Source organism: Caenorhabditis remanei, chromosome V (assembly GCF_010183535.1).
Source record: "Caenorhabditis remanei strain PX506 chromosome V, whole genome shotgun sequence".
NCBI classification, from domain to species: domain Eukaryota; kingdom Metazoa; phylum Nematoda; class Chromadorea; order Rhabditida; family Rhabditidae; genus Caenorhabditis; species Caenorhabditis remanei.
This window is the reverse complement of record NC_071332.1, coordinates 16,162,821-16,183,805: the sequence shown is the minus strand read 5'-3', so window position 1 is coordinate 16,183,805 and position 20,985 is coordinate 16,162,821. Positions and strand designations below refer to the sequence as shown.

At 37.6% G+C, this 20,985-nt stretch overlaps 3 protein-coding genes across 3 annotated transcripts; 1 reads left to right on the top strand and 2 right to left on the bottom strand.

The window, feature by feature from the left end:
• Positions 1-3,458: 3,458 nt before the first annotated feature.
• On the top strand, positions 3,459-4,344 carry GCK72_020506 (uncharacterized protein; the record flags this gene model as incomplete). Its single annotated transcript, XM_053733619.1, has 3 exons — positions 3,459-3,499; positions 3,542-3,687; positions 3,734-4,344. 3 exons carry the CDS (start codon positions 3,459-3,461, stop codon positions 4,342-4,344), a joined length of 798 nt encoding a protein of 265 aa, XP_053582532.1.
• An 11,290-nt stretch (positions 4,345-15,634) lies between these two features.
• On the bottom strand, positions 15,635-16,520 carry GCK72_020505 (uncharacterized protein; the record flags this gene model as incomplete). Its single annotated transcript, XM_003116258.2, has 3 exons — positions 15,635-16,245; positions 16,292-16,437; positions 16,480-16,520. 3 exons carry the CDS (start codon positions 16,518-16,520, stop codon positions 15,635-15,637), a joined length of 798 nt encoding a protein of 265 aa, XP_003116306.2.
• Positions 16,521-19,472: 2,952 nt separating this feature from the next.
• GCK72_020504 (uncharacterized protein) lies at positions 19,473-20,126 on the bottom strand (the record flags this gene model as incomplete). Its single annotated transcript, XM_003116149.2, has 1 exon — positions 19,473-20,126. The coding sequence occupies one exon, from the start codon at positions 20,124-20,126 to the stop codon at positions 19,473-19,475; it is 654 nt and encodes a 217-aa protein (XP_003116197.2).
• Between the last annotated feature and the right edge of the window lie 859 nt (positions 20,127-20,985).

The following is a 20,985-nucleotide window of genomic DNA, read 5'->3' as shown; positions in this document are numbered from 1 at the left end:
TTTTCTCTCCATCTTGGCGACAGTCGTTTTGGAGTGTTTCCTGGCTGATCGTCGACGGCTATGTCCTTCCCCGACGCTTGCTGTTCGTTCTAGGTCGATCGCGCAGTCATCTGGAGCGTTGAGATTGGCTTCTGGTGAACTTTTCACTCCTGTGCGTTCAGCGACTTGGAGTTTCGATCCTTCTGAAAATACCTCAGCTTATTTCTCGGCCCTCTGTCTCTTTTCGAAGTGCGTTTCGTAGGGTGGGGACTCTAGGGTGGGAAACGAAACGCACGTAGAATGGTTCATATTTCTCTGTTCGCCGCTCTGTTAACATCCCGATCGCGGTGGGACCTTTGCTCATAATTGTAAGCGCCTTTAATCGCGCACTCTGCGTCTCTCTCGAAAACTCGGTTCTCTCTTCCTCACAGGAAAATAACTATTATTCCTCCCCATTCGGGTCGGGATAATACATTTTCCTGCTTCGGTATCGATCGAATAGAAACGAAGTTTCTACAACAAACACAACGATATATATTACAGTTTTATTGCTTGTTTTTAGGCTTTTAGTGGCGTTGTTTTTGGTAGCTAGAAACTGAAAAGGCGAAGTTTATCTTGAAAAGTCTAGCATCGCCACCAAGACTTCATTGCGCATACAGATGTGTTCGCTCTACCGCTGTGTTGGGAGCCAGCGCTCCTGACGAAAGATTTAGATTTCTCTTTCCAAAATCGACTGAAAAGAAACGTAGTATTTCCTTATGGGCATCGCTACAAAACACCTAATTGGCGTATTTTCTGTATTCGGCAGTGACAAAAAAACGGGACACGAGACTTGGTAGATGCGCGCACCAAGCAATTCTCGTCTCGATGCTCTCGAGGTGACTGCACACCCCGCTGCTTGTGAGCCTGGAACGAAACGACTGTATTTAAGCCTTTTCCTTGCCTGTGGCCCCTTCTCCGTCAAATTTTCTCTTTTCTGGCCTGGACCCGTAGGAAGACATACTACTCGACTTTCCGGATATTGAAATCGGCGTTTCTACCCGCGAAAAACAGCATCTTGATATCAGTTCTCTAGGAAAAACCACGAAAAACTGAACGATTCCTACTGTGTCCCTAAAATTTGCTCGGGGATCTCATGCAAATGCTAGGTTCATCAAACCTTTTCTCAAAATCTCACTGGATCCTTATGCGACCCTTCATCGGTCTTGCTCACCTTCTCGTCGCTTCAGTTTTCTCCTCGCACTCGATTACTTTTATGCCTCTCTACTCTTCGCGCTCGGTCTCAATTTCTGCTCGCGTCTTCTCTCGACCGGGACAGTACTTTCAACTAACTCACCTCTACTCTTTTCCGCTTGACGACCTTCCGACCGACCAGCTTTCCGAGTCTCCGCTCCACTCGTCTACGGACCGTTTCACCAAGCGACGGCTTTGTCCTCTGCAACACACAGTATTGAAAATCAACGATTCCAGAAATCGTTCTCGGCCCAGGACCGTCGGAGCCAGGCTCCCTTTTATCACTTCCAGCCGGTGCAGCACCGCTTCATCTCTCTTCTCCGACAGTCTGACTGTCTTTCTCTCAGGTCTCTCACGCATGAGCCCCGTACACCCGGAAACAAGGTTCCCAATAACACTTTTGTTCTATACCGCTCATTATTTGCCCCTATCTCTCTACGGATTCAACTCGCCCGGGGCGGTTTCTCTGGAGAAAAACTGCTCACCTCTGAGGCTCCGAGACGGGTGATTCCCTCTCTTCGCGAAGAGCCCGCGACAGTTCTTCAAATCTCTTCCTTTTCTGTGTTCCAGAGTCTCTTTGCAGCAGCGAAATCGGCATCACCAATCGAACGGTCGCTTAAACCTCCAACACTGTTCGCTTAAGCCTCCAACACTCGAATTCAACAGATTCGTCCGCGTAGTCGCTCTCTCCAGCATCGCGGCCGCTCGCGAATCGCTGTCCACCATTTCCGACTCGCATTTCTCGATTTGAGCATATCAAAAATCTTCTTCAGGTCTTCTTCGTCCGGACAATTGTCCAATTTCTTTCCATGCAAGTTGGCCACCTTTGTGTTAAAATCAGCTTGCCTTTATTTCGGATTATCTCCTCGATTGTCCATTCTGCACGCCTTCATCTGCCACCTCGACTCTCCACTTTCCGCCTGACACTCCCTTTCTCAAGGACTTTTCGAATTTTCTCGGGAAAAATTTTGACGAAAAACTTCAATCCCGCTTATAAAATTCACTGAAAATGCATTATTGTACGAATTTCTTCGTGAGAATTCGATGAAGACTTCACTCCACGCTTCTAAAATTCACTGAAAATACATTAGTGTACAAATTTCTCGAATTTCTTCGCGAGAATTCGATGAAGACTTCACTCCACGCTTCTAAAATTCACTGAAAATACATTATTGTACAAATTTCTCGAATTTCTTCATGAAAATTCGATGAAAACTTCACTTCACGCTTCCGAAATCCGCAGAAAATACATCATTGTACGAATTTTTCTCCGACGAAAAACTTCACTTCAAATTTCCGAAAACCACTGAAAATACGCTTTGTACGACTTTCTTGAATTTCCTCGTGAAAATTCGACGAAAAAACTTCACTTCAACTTACAAAATCCACTGAAAATACGTTATTGTACACATTCCTCAAATTTTTTCGTGAAAATTCGGTGAAAACTTCACTTGAAACTTACGAAATCCACTGAAAATACATTATTATACGAATGTCTCGAACTCCTTCGTGGAAATTTGACGAAAACTCCGCTTCAAACTTACAAAATTCACTGAAAATACATTATTGTACACATTCCTCGAATTTTTTCGTGAAAATTCGACGAAAACTTCACTTTAAACTTACAAAGTTCACTGAAAATACATTATTATACAAATTTCTCGAATTCCTTCGTAAAAATTCGTCGAAAACCTCACTTCACACTTCTAAAACCACTGAGTAATACATTATTATTCACAAATACCCACTCTAACACGTAATTCAAACAATTTCTACCAAAAAACGAACGAAACGCACGTAGAATGGTTCATATTTCTCTGTTCGCCGCTCTGTTAACATCCCGATCGCGGTGGGACCTTTGCTCATAATTGTAAGCGCCTTTAATCGCGCACTCTGCGTCTCTCTCGAAAACTCGGTTCTCTCTTCCTCACAGGAAAATAACTATTTTTTTATACAAAAGAAGGACCACGTTTGTCCGCGAGATTCTCGCAATGTCCAGCAAGAAATTATGCGGGAATGAAAAATAAATGAAACGTGCTGGAATATGCTGTAACTGAACTTTTGCTGAACTGAACTTTGCTGAACTATGCTGAACGAGAATATGCTGAACTTTATGCTGGACAAAACGAGACAGAACGAGACGAGAATATGCTGGATTCAGCTGGAATTCTCGCAAAGTGCTGTAACTGATTCTCGCGAGACGACACTCTAGAGCTTACATAATCATTATGAAGACCCCAAATAAAATGGGAAAAGTGAAGTTTCCTATGCTGTTAATGCATTTGATGTGAGTTGAATTATAAAGCAGTTCTTCAGAAATGTATTCCAGATTCGCTTCAAATGACGTATATGCAGCAACACTTGCTCTCCCAAGAATGGTATTCACAATTTGTGCCGGTTATTCGACTGGAGTACTTTCATCTATTGGGGTACCCATATGGATCGAAGGTTACATCGGACTCACAATGTTTTTTCGTAAGTTTTCCGAATTCCGGTTTCTCTTCTCAAGTTTTTTTGTCAGTTTTTGGACCAGCCGTCACTATGTTTTTCGAAAATCGGTACAACTATTTGGTACGTTTGGACTGCGATACTCATAGCCGCAGATTCAAACGAGCGGTTCATTATTTCATTAATTATTTCATTGCACTCAACGTGCTCATGCCATCTTTTCTCAATTTGCCGGATCAGTCAGTTGCAAGACAAATAGCTCTGAAAAAGCTTCCATGCCTTCCACTCGAAATTGTCAATCACCCGAGGTTTTTCATGATTGGAAATGAAGATCTAAACTTTGTCTGTACTGGGTTATTCGGCATTTTTATTTGGACTCAAATTATCTTTTTTGTTGCGAAAACAGTCAACTTCGTATTCCGAACAAAAGCTCAATCACAACAAACTGCACAGCTTCAACGTAAATTCTTCAGAGCAGTATGCATCCAAATTGCTTTTCCATTTGTGGTGATCATGATTCCAGCTTGCTATAATTTATCAACAACTTACACTAATAATTATGATATGGCTTTTACTAATGTTTCGGTGATAGTGACAACTTCACACGGATTGTTTGCCACTATTATTATGCTTCTTATTCACAAACCTTATAGAACGGCGACGTTGAAAGTTTTGGGAATCTAGAGGTTTTACAAGAGTAATAAGTTGACAGTAGTTCGGATGTCTATCAGTGTAACGCGTACCCGAGTTTTTTCTGAATAAATCTTTTTTCTTTCTACTATTAACATCGGTTCAGTCTTTTCAACTCGTTGGTTAGTCTAAAAACTGAAGAAGGTTTGTTTGAAAGACGAAACTTTAACAGTAACACTCTGTAGTATGATACGCATCTCAATCTCGTATTGTTTTTTCTTTTTAGAATATATTCCGTTACTCAATAAGTGTATACACGACAACTTTTCATGAATAATCTCATCGTCACACTTTTCATTGACAGTTTTTCTTCTCCCCACGTGACGTTATACTTTCGTAATGTCTCTGTTTTGAGGAAGTTTTTTTTCATTGAAATCTTGTTTTGCTGTTTTAATGAGATATACGAACACAACACAACTCTTTCATCTGTTATCATTCATCTCTGACCATACATCGTATAGTCGCAGACAGAGCTTTGCAGAGGTGAAGACGGAAGTGAAATCATTTACGGTAGTATGGAACTGACGGCAATAATGCAAAGTTAATTAGTTGTATTGAAGGCGATAACTACCTCTGGAGCATAAAAACCCAACCATTTTATTTATCTGGTACCAGTGGACCTGGAAAAAAATACTGAAATTGACACCAGGGCTGGGCATTGTTAAATAGTTTGACCATAAATAGTTTGACCAAACATTATTCGAATTTTTTTTCAAACATTGAAACAATTTCATACGAGGCCGATCCTCATGACCCTACCTTGTTTTATTCCCCTTGATTTAACCTTTGTTATTCCCTTCTCACTTTGTCACGCCCTCTCTTAGTAAGCGCAGTAGTTTGGTAATAAAGTATTTGTTTAGCATATATTGTATATAGCAGAAGAGCAACATTTATTGCCCTTCTATTTTATACCCCTTTTTGAACTGAAGGTGAGAGAATCTATACAAATTCGTCGATCAAACAGGTAAGACACTACTCTTTTTTTCTATCAATTTTTGTCAAATTTCAGGTAAACAAGAACAAAATTCATTAATATCTTCAATCATCAACAAAGGGGTGCTCCACTTCTCGTCGCTGTTAATTTTCGCGTTTACTCTTAATTGTTTATTTTAATATGTATATAATTGTAGTTTCATGAAAAATTATTATTTTTCAGTTTCCTTCTCCTGTATTCTTATTCCTCTTCTCATAGTTTAACCAATTCCTGTTTATTTTATCCTATCACTTCCCATAATACTGAAATAGTTGTTTTGTGTTTGAATTTGACAAATAAGTAGTAGAAAGTATAAAAATCTGTATATGAAGCATGTGTATTTCGTGGGCCCAAAAATTCTCGGAAATGTTTAGACGTCCCAAAAAGCATTTAGACGTCTAAGTGTTTAAATGACGTCTAGTGTTTTTTCGGACTTTCGAATTTTCAAAGGACATCTAAACTGGAATAGAGCCAAAATAATTTAAGAATTAAAAATAATTTGTGAATGAAAAACAAATGCAAATGAAAAACAAATTCGGGATAAATATACTCTAATGCCATCCTCCTACTTAGTGCACCCTTTTCCCTAATAAGCACTATCATCCCCAAAAAGAGGGGTAACGTCTTCTGAAATTTCTCTACTGAAAAATTGGAAGACGTCGTCTGGGTATCATTCCTCACGATAATTCAAAGTGAACCTATGCAAACGCGCTCTTTTGAGAAAAATCGCTTACCTAAATTGTTTTGTTCAAACTGAAAAACTTTGACAAAAAATAGGTTTTAGGAGAAATATAATCGAGAAAGGACAATTTTTTGAAGAAACAAAAAATATTGAAAAATTGCAATTTAGGCGTCAAATAATATTACCAAAATGTAGTCTCAACAAAGCGCGTTTGCATAGGTTACGATTGAATCATCGTGATTCCTTCATATAATATTTTTGGACCACTATTCAATAAGATAATGTCACGATTATAAATTTTATCATCTATTTTAAATGACAAGTTTGATTGAAAAAAAATCATAACTTTTAAGCGAATACTTAAGTAAAAAAAATTAATCATAAATTGATTGTAGAAAAACTACAGTCACAGGGTCTTCGATCTTAAGCTTGGCAGTTCGATACGCATCTTAATCGACGATTTTTTGAGCTGATTTATGCCTGTTTTCCCGCATTTTTGGCCAGTTTTTCGATCGTCGCGCTTCTTTTCGAAATCAATTCTTTGAACAAAATGAAAACATTTTTAAAATAAAAATTTAATTTTAATTTCGCGCTAAAATTTTCGCTGATCTCACCGGAGCGTGATTACTTTCAGTACTCACCCCTAGACCCCGTGAACAGTGAAAAGACTATTTCTGGTCAAGACTCGCGGAAAAAACTCGCTATGCGCCTTTAACGTACTGTAATCGACTTTTTCTTCGAAAAAAATCTTGTTTTTGGCGAAAAACATTAAATTCGTGGAAAATAGTTGATTTCGGGGATTTATCGTGTTTTCATGAATTCTCTTTGTGGTTTCTTGTCATATTTTTTAATACTACTGTTGCCGAAAGTTGCCGAAGCATGATTTGGCTAGTTGCCGAGTTGCCGAGTTGCGAAATTTGTTGCTGCCGCACAGCCTGATGCGCAGTGCCGAGCAAGCTTAGTGAGATCATTACGAACATTTTGAAGCAAGTTATAATCGTTTTTTAAAATTTTATGTGACCTAAGCAAACAGTAGGTGAATAGCCTTGGAATGGTATTAAAACCATGTCTGAGTTTCAGCGGCCCATTCCACATTTGTCTTACTTTCGTCTTTACTTCCGCACAGCTCTTTCTGGGGCTATATAGATCTATGGTCGAAATCGGTATGATAACATATGAAATAGTATTTTTTGTGTTCGTATATTTCATTAAAACAGCAAAATAAGATTTCTAACTAATGAGTTGCATAATACTGAAACTAGTCAATGATAGCAAGAAACATGGTTTATTCAGAAAAACATTATATTAAGAATTAGTTGCACTGGGAGAAATTCGAACCACTGCCACCTTATTACTTTTGTAGAATTTTTGGCTCAATAGGCAAAGAATGGTGTCAACCGCAAAGAACGGTCCCAACCGCAAAGAATGGTCCCAACCGCAAAGAATGGTCCGAAAATTTTGGGTACACAGTTTTGAGAATTGAATGGTCCCAACCGCAAAGAATGGTCCCAACCGCAAAGAATGGTTCCAACCGCAAAGAATGGTCCCTCAAAATTGACTCAAATTTTCGAATTTTTCGGCTGATTTTTGGCTGAAGGTGGGAGGCTGAAAACGTTGGAGAGAACTTTTTTGTTACTTAACCTTTTTCTTAGGCTTAGGTTTCTTAGAAATTTGGGAAAAAAATTGACAAAAACTATTAATTTGTCAATTTTTTTCCGAGTTTCCAAGAAACCTAAGCCTAAGAGAATGGTGAAAAGTGGTCCCTCACAAGAATCACACTCATTGTGTAAGCTTTTTCCCTCTTTCAGCACACTGATTCGGAATCCCCCAAAAAAATTTTTTGAGTGGCCCACCCCGCCTAGGTAAAAAGGGGAGTGAAAATTAGTTTTGCTGAAAAACTTTAAAATTTTGAGTTGGGACCATTCTTAGCGGTTGGGACCATTCAATTCTGAAATTCAAGGTTTCAGTTTGATAAGGTTTGTGAATATGAAGCATTATAATGGTGGCAAACAATCCGTGCGAATTCATCGAAATCAGCGAAAAATTAGTAAAAGCCATATCAAAATTATAAGTGTAAGTTGTTGATAAAATATAGCAAGCAGGGATCATGATCACCACAAATGGAAAAGCAATTTGGATGCATACTGCTCTGAAGAATTTACGTTGAAGCTGTGCAGTTTGTTGTGATTGAGATTTTGTTTGGAATATGAATTTGACAGTTTTCGCAACGAAAAAGAAGATTTGAGTCCAAATAAAGATGCCGAATAAACCAGTACAGACAAAGTTTAGATGTTCATTTCCAAGCATAAAGAACGTCGGGTGGTTGACTATTTTGAGTGGAAGACAAGGAAGTTTTTTCAGAGCTATTTGTCTTGCAACTGACTGATCCGGCATATTGAGAAAAGATGGCATGAGCACGTTGAGTGCAATGAAATAATTAATGAAATAATGAACCGCTCGTTTGAATCTGCGGCTATGAGTATCGCAGTCCAAACGTACCAAATAGTTGTACCGATTTTCGAAGAACACAGTGACTGCTGGTCCGAAAACTGACAACAAAAACTTGTGAGAATGAAATAGAATTCAAAACCTTACGAAAAAATAATGTGAGTCCGATGTAACCTTGGATCCATATGGGCACCCCAATAGATGAAAGTATTCCCATAGAATAACCAGAACAAATAGGGAATACATGTCTTGGGAGAGCAAATATTGCTACATATACGTCATTTAAAGCAAATCTGGAATACATTTCTGAAGAACTGCTTTATAATTCAACTCACGTCAAATGCATTAACAGCATTGGAAACTTAGTTTTTCCCATTTCATTTGGGGTCTTCATAACGATTATGTAAACTCCCAAAGTATGGATTGGTACTTCAAAAACAAACAAACTATGCAAAGCAAGTTCCAGAAATTCATCGGATTCGAAATAGTTGTTTCGATATGTGCAACTCATGCTCTGCAACTATACGATGAATGATATGATAACAGATGAAAAGCTGTTTTGTGTTCGTCTATCTCATTAGACAATATTTTCTTAATGACCATGTCTGCGTTTTAGGGAAGTTTTTTTCCATTGAGATCTTGTTTTTCATTACAAATGCCTTGGCCTTAGTATGATAATGATTAATTCTGTGAAACAAATATGTTTCAAGACGCTCCAAAATCCTCCACACTAGAGTGTCGTCTCGCGAGAATCAGTTTTAGCACTTTGTGAGAATTCCAGCTGAATCCAGCATATTCTCGTTTCGTTCTTTCTCGTTTTGTTCAGCATAAAGTTCGGCATACTCTCGAATATCGCGAGACGAACGTGAATTCTTTTTCTGTGAGAAAACTAAAAAAAATTTCAAAAATCAAAAGTATTATTTTCGCGACCTTTAATCGTGAATCAATCACATTCTCCTTCATTTTGACAAATACCCGGGTGCCCGGGTATCCGGGAACCCGCCGGTACCCGGTCCGGGTCAGATATTACTCGGGTAGGGCAAAACCCGACCCTGGTCGAGTAATAAAGATTTGATCAGGTAGCAATTTTGTAAAAATTGTAAAAGATTTTGTTTACTCATAAAAATTTTTAATTTTTTCTTGAGAATAGGTATTTTTTAAATTGGAAAGTATTGATTGCAAAAACATTTAAACATGGGAAATGTCATGTTTTTTGAGAGTAAAACTTGAATGAAAGAGAAAAATCATGAAAACCTGCAGTTTCATTTTCACGCTGACGGGAAATGGGACAAAACCGTCAATTTTGATTTCCTTGTTACTTGGGTACCCCACCCGGTTTTTTTTCGGGTCGCCGAATAGAGTACGCGGATGACCCGTGTTCCGAAATCCGGGCTCGAGTAAAGCTACTCGAAACCCGGCGCCGCACTCTGCTAACAATATCGACTTTGTTTTATTTTCAACAATCGTTTCGTGTAAATCTGTATGAAAAAATGGAGAAAATGTCAAAATTGAATTTCTTTATGTGGATGAAACGTCATTCATGTCTCGCGAGACTCTCGCAATGTCCAGCAAGAAATTATGTGGGAACGAAAAATGAATGAAACGTGCTCAGAAATAAATGTTCCTGGAGTGTATCAGTCTAGACGTCTCATCATACTCGACTATATCGTAAGTTTTGTTACAGTACAAGGCTCCCACTTATGATTTGGTGATGATGATGGTGAGGAAGTTGGACACGCATCGACTGTGGTACACAATTTAGGTCGTGACAGGAAATGCTCTACATTTCCTATTCTTTACATACACATAGTCTAGCCTATTTCATTATTTTCGCTCACACGAAAACTGTTTTCTTTTGTCTTTCCTTCTCCGGAACTGGGAAGCCTGTGATAAAGATGCAATAAAAAATATCAACGCTGTTCAGTCTTGAAAATGCCTTCCAGTTTTATTCACCTAGTTTCAATAGATCACGATAATTCAAAGTGAACCTATGCAAACGCGCTCTTTTGAAAAAAATAGCTTACCTAAATTTTTTTGTTCAAACTGAAGAACTTTGACAAGAAATAGTTTTAAGAAGAAATATAACCGAGGAAAGCCAATTTTTTGAAAGAACAAAAACTTTTTTAATCAACTCATTGTTCTGAATCATTGTAATATTTTTGAGCCTTTTTGGGATTCGAAAAATATTCGGAACGTACAAATACTTTATTATGACTTTTACTACAATTTGCATTTGTTTCGTATGCTTGGAAGTAGTTTTCCATGCGAATCTTCATTTTTACCAGTCGGTTTATGTCGCCTTGCGGCAACTAAACCTCCTTCTCAACACCACCCTTCTAGGTGTTACAATGAATAAGTCGTCATTTTTGGATCAATCCGGAAACTGACAACACGTTTGGAATCCTCTATTTTTTCTGAATCCGATGAAATCAAAAAATCTTTTACGTCCTAACATGGGTTTTTTTAAACAAAGTTTCGTTTTTTTTTCAGTTTATATCATTAAATAAGAAGAAAAACACGATATTTTGTGGAAAAAAGCAAGAAAGCGAGGAATCGAGAACTTTAAAAAATAATTTTTGTCCGAGAGGACTACACGGGGGCAAAAATTCGCGTGGGAAAACTCTTCCACGAAAGCTCAGTTGGAGCCGGGAAAACGTGAATTTAGAGCGTTTAGAGCGATTTTTAGCATATGCTCCAATGAAGGTTACTCAGAATTTTCTGAAGTATCAGAATCTGAAATAAAAAATATGACTTCAGCCCTCCTTTAATGAATCACCATGTATACGTTTTAGGGAAGTTTTTTTTTTCATTTTTTCCAAAACTACAGAACACGTACTTCGAATAATGGAATTATTTGAGCTTTTGGAGCCACAGAGATAACATTTGAAACGATTAGAAAATATAATTGTAACCACACCACCGTGGCGGTTTCTGTTCTTGTAGCAAACAGATAATTGATTAACAAATGATAAAAGAAAATATGGAAATGAAGTATCTAGTTTTATTTCCGACAAGAATAAAATATCTAATTAAGGAAAGCAGAAAATCCAAATAAGTAAGCTTGTCGGTTATTGAGAAACAGTTAGCATCGGCTAACGGGAAGAGTTGTGCCTTTTCCTCTCTGACCTTTCAAGCCCAAGGAACTTGGTCTTCTTTGTACAGGATCTTTACTGCTTTCAAATCTCGCACCGTATAGATTATTTTTTTTATTCCTGATTGTTTTTCATAATAGCTTGTTTCCAAGACTCCCAGTACTGGAATAATTCCGGCTTCGTCAGGTCCGGCCTGACCGATCTGCACAAATCCATCGATCAAACAGGGAAAAAAACAAAAACAAATGAGATCATATTTTCTTAATGACTGACACCATGTACGATATAAGGAACTTTTTTCTATAAAATCTTGTTTTTCTGTTCTTATGAGATATACGAACGCAAAACAACTTTTTCTTCTGTTTATCATTCCGATCTCACCATTCATCGTATAGTTGCAGAGCATGAGTTGCACATATCGAAACAACTATTTCGAATCCGATGAATTTCTGGAACTAGCTTTACATAGTTTATCTGTTATTCAAGTACCGCTCCATACTTTGGGAGCTTACATAATCATTATGAAGACCCCAAATTAAATGGGAAAAATGAAGATTCCTATGATGTTAGTGCATTTGACGTGAGTTCAATTATAACACAGTTTTTCAAGAATGAATTGCAGATTCGCTTTATATGACATATACACAACAACACTTGCTTTCCCAATAATAATATTCCCTATTTGTTCTGGTTATTCGATTGGAGTACTTTCATCTATTGGGATGCCCATATCGATCCAATGTTACATCGGACTCACATTGTTTTTACGTAAGTTTTCCGAATTTCGGTTTATTTTCTATAGTTTTCGTTCTCAGTTTATGGACCAGCTGTCACTATGTTCTTCGAAAATCGGTACAACTATTTGGTACGTTTGGACTGTGATACACATAGTCGAAGATTCAAACGAGTAGTACATTATTTCATTAATTATGTTATTACACTTAACGTACTCGTGCCATCTTTTCTCAATATGCCGGATCAGTCAGTTGCAAGACAAATAGCTCTGAAAAAGCTTCCTTGCCTTCCACTCAAAATAGTCAATCACTCTAAGTTTTTTATGCTTGGAAATGAATATCTAATTTTTGTCTGCAGTGGCTTATTCACTATGTTTATTTGGAGTCAAGTCTTCTTTTTCTTTACAAAAACTGTCAACTTCATATTCGGAATCAAATCTCAATCACAACGAACTACACAGCTACAACGTCAATTTTTCATAGCCGTGTGCATCCAAGTTGCTCTTCCATTTGTGGTGATCATGATTCCAGCTTGCTATATTTTATCAACAATTTACACTAAAAATTTTGATTTGGCTTTTACTAATGTTTCGGTCATAGTGTTTTGCGAGAGCAATAAGGTGGCAGTGGTTCAAATGCCTCCCTGTGCAACGCAAAACTGATTTTTTCTCCTCATAAATCTTTTTTTCTTTCTACTTCAAAACATTTCAATCTTGTACAGTTTTCTGCTGTTTAGAATATATGTAGCCTATTGCTCAATAAGTGTGTACGCCACAACTTTTCATGACAATATTACCGTATCATCATATTTTTCATGAGGAGTTTTTCTACTCCCAAATGAGATAATTTTACACGGTCAAAAAAGTGATTTTTGGTTGATGGAACCGTAATATTTGAAATAAATTTCTGACAATTCAGCTCCTTAGGTTTATTCAGGCTCTCAATCTAATGGTATTAACAATTTTGCTTTAAAACTCTTTTTTTTCACAGAAACTCCTGATATAGGGAGTGGAATAAACTTATGACGAGCAGTGTATTTTCGTAATGGATGCCACCATGTTTATGTTACGAGGAAGTTTTTTGTTCTTTGAAAACTTGTTTTGCTGTTTTCATAAAATATGCAAACACAAAACGATTTTTTCATCTGTTATCATACCATACAGTTGCGAGCATAAGTGAGTACACCTGCATACTTTCATATGTATCTCACAATAAGTAGGAGGATGGCATTAGAGCAGGGTTGGGAAATTCCGGGCCGGGCCGGGCTGACAAAAAATTCTTCCGGCCCGGATTCAAAAAATGTACACCATTTTTTCACAAATTTCTGCAAAATTTTCATTTAAAAAAAGTCAAAATTCTCAAAATTTCTCGTACGCTAATGTTTTTACCGATATTCTAAAACACAGTCGAAAAATCCACTTTTTTGCAAAAAAAATCAAAAAAAATTCAAGATTTTTTCAAAAAATTTAAAATTTCTACAGGAGCCGGGCCGACCGGGCCGACCGGGCCGGGCCGAGGCGGGCCGGGCCGGGCCGGGCCGGGCCGGGCCGAGGAAAATTTCTCAGTCGGGCCGGCCCGGCCCGGCCCGGCCCGGAATTTCCCAACCCTGCATTAGAGTATATTTATCCCGAATTTGTTTTTCATTTGCATTTGTTTTTCATTCACAAATTATTTTTAATTCTTAAATTATTTTGGCTCTATTCCAGTTTAGATGTCCTTTGAAAATTCGAAAGTCCGAAAAAACACTAGACGTCATTTAAACACTTAGACGTCTAAATGCTTTTTGGGACGTCTAAACATTTCCGAGAATTTTTGGGCCCACGAAATACACATGCTTCATATACAGATTTTTATACTTTCTACTACTTATTTGTCAAATTCAAACACAAAACAACTATTTCAGTATTATGGGAAGTGATAGGATAAAATAAACTGGAATTGGTTAAACTATGAGAAGAGGAATAAGAATACAGGAGAAGGAAACTGAAAAATAATAATTTTTCATGAAACTACAATTATATACATATTAAAATAAACAATTAAGAGTAAACGCGAAAATTAACAGCGACGAGAAGTGGAGCACCCCTTTGTTGATGATTGAAGATATTAATGAATTTTGTTCTTGTTTACCTGAAATTTGACGAAAATTGATAGAAAAAAAGAGTAGTGTCTTACCTTTTTGATCGACGAATTTGTATAGATTCTCTCACCTTCAGTTCAAAAAGGGGTATAAAATAGAAGGGCAATAAATGTTGCTCTTCTGCTATACACAATATATGCTAAACAAATACTTTATTACCAAACTACTGCGCTTACTAAGAGAGGGCGGGACAAAGTGAGAAGGGAATAACAAAGGTTAAATCAAGGGGAATAAAACAAGGTAGGGTCATGAGGATCGGCCTCGTATGAGCTTGCGCTCGGCCTTATATACTGGTGAGGGGGTGGGAGACATTGGCGCCCGCGGGCGTAGAACAATGGGAAGAAATCAAAAGGTGGGGCCACGGAGGCAGGAAGGAGATAGAAGTGCGTCTAGAGACGCAGAGAAATGAATGAATTATCAGTCCGTTCGGTTCCTTCTAGACCATACTTTACAATATTGAGTTGTTTGAAGGTATTTGAAATTGTTTCAATGTTTGAAAAAAAATTCGAATAATGTTTGGTCAAACTATTTATGGTCAAACTATTTAACAATGCTCAGCCCTGGTGTCAATTTCAGTATTTTTTTCCAGGTCCACTGGTACCAGATAAATAAAATGGTTGGGTTTTTATGCTCCAGAGGTAGTTATCGCCTTCAATACAACTAATTAACTTTGCATTATTGCCGTCAGTTCCATACTACCGTAAATGATTTCACTTCCGTCTTCACCTCTGCAAAGCTCTGTCTGCGACTATACGATGTATGGTCAGAGATGAATGATAACAGATGAAAGAGTTGTGTTGTGTTCGTATATCTCATTAAAACAGCAAAACAAGATTTCAATGAAAAAAAACTTCCTCAAAACAGAGACATTACGAAAGTATAACGTCACGTGGGGAGAAGAAAAACTGTCAATGAAAAGTGTGACGATGAGATTATTCATGAAAAGTTGTCGTGTATACACTTATTGAGTAACGGAATATATTCTAAAAAGAAAAAACAATACGATATTGAGATGCGTATCATACTACAGAGTGTTACTGTTAAAGTTTCGTCTTTCAAACAAACCTTCTTCAGTTTTTAGACTAACCAACGAGTTGAAAAGACTGAACCGATGTTAATAGTAGAAAGAAAAAAGATTTATTCAGAAAAAACTCGGGTACGCGTTACACTGATAGACATCCGAACTACTGTCAACTTATTACTCTTGTAAAACCTCTAGATTCCCAAAACTTTCAAAGTTTCCGTTCTATAAGGTTTGTGAGTAAGAAGCATAATAATAGTGGCAAACAATCCGTGTGAAGTTGTCACTATGACCGAAACATTAGTAAAAGCCATATCATAATTATTAGTGTAAGTTGCTGATAAATTATAGCAAGCTGGAATCATGATCACCACAAATGGAAAAGCAATTTGGATGCATACTGCTCTGAAGAATTTTCGTTGAAGCTGTGCAGTTTGTTGTGATTGAGCTTTTGTTCGGAATACGAAGTTGACTGTTTTCGCAACAAAAAAGATAATTTGAGTCCAAATAAAGATGCCGAATAACCCAGTACAGACAAAGTTTAGATCTTCATTTCCAATCATGAAAAACCTCGGGTGATTGACTATTTCGAGTGGAAGGCATGGAAGCTTTTTCAGAGCTATTTGTCTTGCAACTGACTGATCCGGCAAATTGAGAAAAGATGGCATGAGCACGTTGAGTGCAATGAAATAATTAATGAAATAATGAACCGCTCGTTTGAATCTGCGGCTTTGAGTATTACAATCCAAACGTACCACATAGTTGTACCGATTTTCGAAAAACATAGTGATGGCTGGTCCAAAAACTGACAAAAAAACTTGAGAAGAGAAACCGGAATTCGGAAAACTTACGAAAAAACATTGTGAGTCCGATGTAACCTTCGATCCATATGGGTACCCCAATAGATGAAAGTACTCCAGTCGAATAACCGGCACAAATTGGGAATACCATTCTTGGGAGAGCAAGTGTTGCTGCATATACGTCATTTGAAGCGAATCTGGAATACATTTCTGAAGAACTGCTTTATAATTCAACTCACATCAAATGCATTGACAGCATAGGAAACTTCACTTTTCCCATTTTATTTGGGGTCTTCATAATGATTATGTAAGCTCCCAAAATATATATTGGTGCTTGAACAACTGACAAACTATGCAAAGCGAGATTGAGAAATTCCTCGGATTCGAAATAGTTGTTTCGATATGTACAACTCATGTTTAGTCACGACAAAATATATAAGATGCTGAAGACGTATTTGATTCAGAGAGGATGCTCTGCGACTATACGATCTATGGTTGAAATGGTTATGATAACAGATGACAAAGCTAATTTGTGTTTTCGTATGCCTCATTAGAACAGAAAAACAAGATATCAAAAAACACTTTTCCAAAAGAAATGCATGGTAGCATTAATTAAGAATATAAGATCTTATTGGGGAGAAGAAAAACAAATTATACGAGATTGAGATTTGTATCATACAACAAAGGGTTTAAGTTTCGTCTTAAGGTTTCGTTAAAGTTGAAGATTCGTCTTTCAAGAAAAACTTTCTTCAGTTTTTTGACCAACTAATGAGTTGCATTAGAATGAAAAGTGATAGCAAGAAAAATAAGTAAAGTTAAAAATTTTTGCCAACTCCCAAAACTTTTAAAGTTTCCGTTCTATATGGTTTGTGATAAAAAGGATAATAATGGTGGCAAACAATCCGTGTGAAGATATCATAATCAAAAAAAAATTAGTAAAAGTCATATCAAAATTATTAGTGTAAATTGTTGATAAAATATAGTATGCAGGGAGCATGATCACCACTAAAGGAAGAGCAATTTGGATGCATACTGCAATAAAAAATTTACGTTGGAGCTGCGTAGTTTGTTGTGATTGAGATTTGATTCCGAATATGAAGTTGACAGTTTTCGCAACGAAAAAATTCATTAAGAAACAAGCATAGAAATCTAGTCAGACATCAAGGAAAGGCGGACAGAAAAAAAATCAGAGAGAACAAGAACATTCTCCATCTCTCAACCCCACATATCCCTCATTTGCTGGATATGATCATCCTGTGACTGTTTCACATTTTTGATATTCTTCAATAATCGTACTCTATTGACACGTGTCCAACGGATACGGTAGATCAGGAGGAGTGGGAGTAGCATGGCGGAGAAGGGGACGGTCTGGAAGAGATGTGAGGGGTTTCTAGTAGAGTGTCGTCTCGCGAGAATCATTTACAGCACTTTGCGAGAATTCCAGCTGAATCTAGCATATTCTCGTTTCGTTCTGTCTCGTTTTGTCCAGCATAAAGTTCAGCATATTCTCGTTCAGCATAGTTCAGCAAAGTTAAAAATAAAGCAAAATTGACATTGTTAAAACCGTGACCTTTGAAAAAAGTTCAAAATGAAGAAACACTGTACTTGATCCACAGTGAAAATTCACGGAATTAATACTTTTGTATAGAGTTTTCTTATTTTGTCACGGAAAAATAATTCACGTTCGTCTCGCGAGATTCTCACAATGTTCAGCAAGAAATTTTGCGGGAATGAAAAATAAATGAAACGTGCTGGAATATGCTGTAACTGAACTTTTGCTGAACTGAACTTTGCTGAACTATGCTGAACGAGAATATGCTGAACTTTATGCTGGACAAAACGAGACAGAGCAAAACGAGACGATTGCGAGAATATGCTGGAATCAGCTGGAATCGTCTCGCGATACGACACTCTAGTTTCTAGGTGTCACCAAGACATACTTGTTGAAAAAAGTGAAATTTGTGAAACTAAGGTACGGGTACTTGGCCACAAAGTTCAAATTTCAAAACTTTTCGAATTTTTTTAAATTTTTGGAAACTTTCGACTATCATTCAGAAATAGTAAAAATTCTGAAAAATCAGAACTTCTGAAGTGTACATTTTTTCGATGAAAAATTGAAAAAATTGGTGTGTTTTTTGAAGCCGGGCCTTGACAAGTTGAAAAAAAAGTTGAAGACTTACATAAAACCAAACGACCCAAAAGTAGAAATCGGCCATAGTTATGTAAGGCCGGATATGGCGTAGTACACAGATACCCAGAGAATAAATAAGCATTAGGATAAATAGGGATAAGGATAAGAAGCAGATGGTACCAGTCGAATCGATGGCTTCGCGTTTTTGGAATCTGGCGTTCAGTTTGAAACGGGTTCTGGAAAAAAGACATGGCTACAGTATGGTTATAACTAAATGCTTAGAATACAGGATAGAATAATGCGGCATTAAATGGGGCGGAGCCGCAATCTTTTTAAACAGCAATACGCTTAACTAGGCAAGGATCATGGGTCGAATTGGAGTTACAGGTCGAAATGTATATCACTAGAACGGAAATTTTGCTCTGATTTCAAATCTGTATTCTGTTTTTGCAGAGTGTTGCTCGTTAAAAAACCATCCAAAATTTCATCCACGCCGCTTGAGGTTTATGCTCCGCACACAACTCCCTGTCGCGAATTTTTTTTTTGAAAATCCTTGTCGAAACTCTTTTTTTTTCCAGTACAAGACATGAAGTTTCAAAACAAATCCGAGTTTTAACCGGAATTTCTGTAACAAGCAAATTTTAGAAACTAGTTACAAATTTTTGGCGGTTTTAACATTTCCTGGTTTCAAAACGTCCTGGCAACTTTTTTTAGCCTGTTGCATTGTTAATTGTATAGTTTTGTCTATCAGATAAGTAGGCGTGACCTATGTTTGAAAAAAAGGTTTGTATCAGCTCAGCACAGTTTTTACAACTGCGCTCCAACTGAATTCTCTTGAAAAATGCAGTTTTTTCTCCGAGTCTCTCAATTTCGCACACTATTCTTCGGTTTCGGCAGAGCGCGGTTGTAAAAAGCGTGCCGTGCAAAAATGCGTTTTCATAGGACTCTGCAGCTGTTGTGCAGAAATGGGTGTGGCTTGCTGTCTGTAACTGCGGCACGGTTTACTTATTGGCCGTGTCTCTATCATCAGCAACAAAGCCGGAAAAAACCATCCAGCATATTCGCAGAAATAGACTTTTCTAAGAACGCCCAGAAAAAAACTTACGAGTATTCCATTCTCGTGTTATACCACCTCAACGACAAGGAAACTGCAAAATTGAATAACACCACAAAAACACAGACACAAAAGTAGATACTCGCCCTGGCGGCACTGGCTCTAGGAAACATAACACACGCAAGTAGGGCACCATCCAACGGGTCATCCCATGTTAACAATTTTCCGGTTATCGAGCTACAAACGAATACCAAAACGAGAATAGTACACGATACACGGATGGTTTTCTTTCCGGTGTAGTCGGGTAGGAATGTGGCGATGACTCTTTCCACCATTAGACCCGTCTGCCCGTAGATCATACCACTGGTAGCGGCCAGATTAAATTCCAGATAAGGTGCACAATGCGCCTCGGTTTGTAGGTAATCACAAATTTCACCCAATTTGAAAAAGTGTTTGTACAACACGAGAATCGCCTCTAGACTATAAGATAACTGATATAACACTGCGTAGATCAAATTTTGAAGGAGCAAAAGCTTAGTGGACCATTGGAATAATGATTTATGACGTACTAACTGAATAGCTGGGTAGGTCGATAATAATGTTACAAGGGCGGCGATGACATCGACGAATTGAGAGATCGCCAAGTTTCGACTGGCCAGAAAGTCTTGCTGCTCAGGAGAAGCGCAAGTTAGGTCGGACATTTCTAGAGAGCGGAAGGCAACCAGGTAGTTGATTGGAAAATCTAGAAGTGTATCAATTCTAGGTTGCGACCAGAGAGGTTGTCTGGAAATGAAAAAAAAAACATAATTAAAGGGGGAGTGGCATGGGTAACAATGGGGAGGGGAACGGAAACGAATAATAAAAAAACGGAAACGAGATAATAAAAAACAAATAGAATTAGGAAAGGGATATTCGAGATAAATTTAATAGAATGAACGAAATGGGTGGTGAAAAACAAAACAGCGACAATTGTTCTGCATAGCAGAGCTGTTACGGAAGAAAAGACGGAAGTAAGGCAGTATGAAATATTATGAGGCAATAAGACAAAGTTAATTAGTTGTCTTGAAGTATAATTTTCCTTCCAGCCGAGTGCAGAGTCATTTTTGGTTCATATCAATTCAAATTATTTTCCCGCCAACCCGGAAGTCTAGTGAAGTGCGTTTGCACACCACTTGACAGGTTGCCAATTGAGTTGCTGCGCAGCCAAATCGCGTGCTTATAAAGTGCAGGAACAATAGGGAGCTAAATTTTTTTGAATGAAGCTCATTTTTTTTCCACTTTTTCTCGTTTTTTTCGGTTAAACCTTTTTTTCAGATAATTCATCAAAAAAATAAACGTTTATATATTTGTGCTTTAAAATAATTATATTGCAATAAACTCTGTAAACTTTTTTAAAAAAAGTTTATGCCCGGGACAAATTCTGTCAGTAACTCACCGGTTGCCTCAAAATCGTGTGTTCCGCTGTTCCAAAGCAAATTATTCAGGTTTTAGACATGTTTACATCTAAAACCCAAAAGTTTATCTACCGAAATGAATACCCAATGAATTATTTTCAGTCAG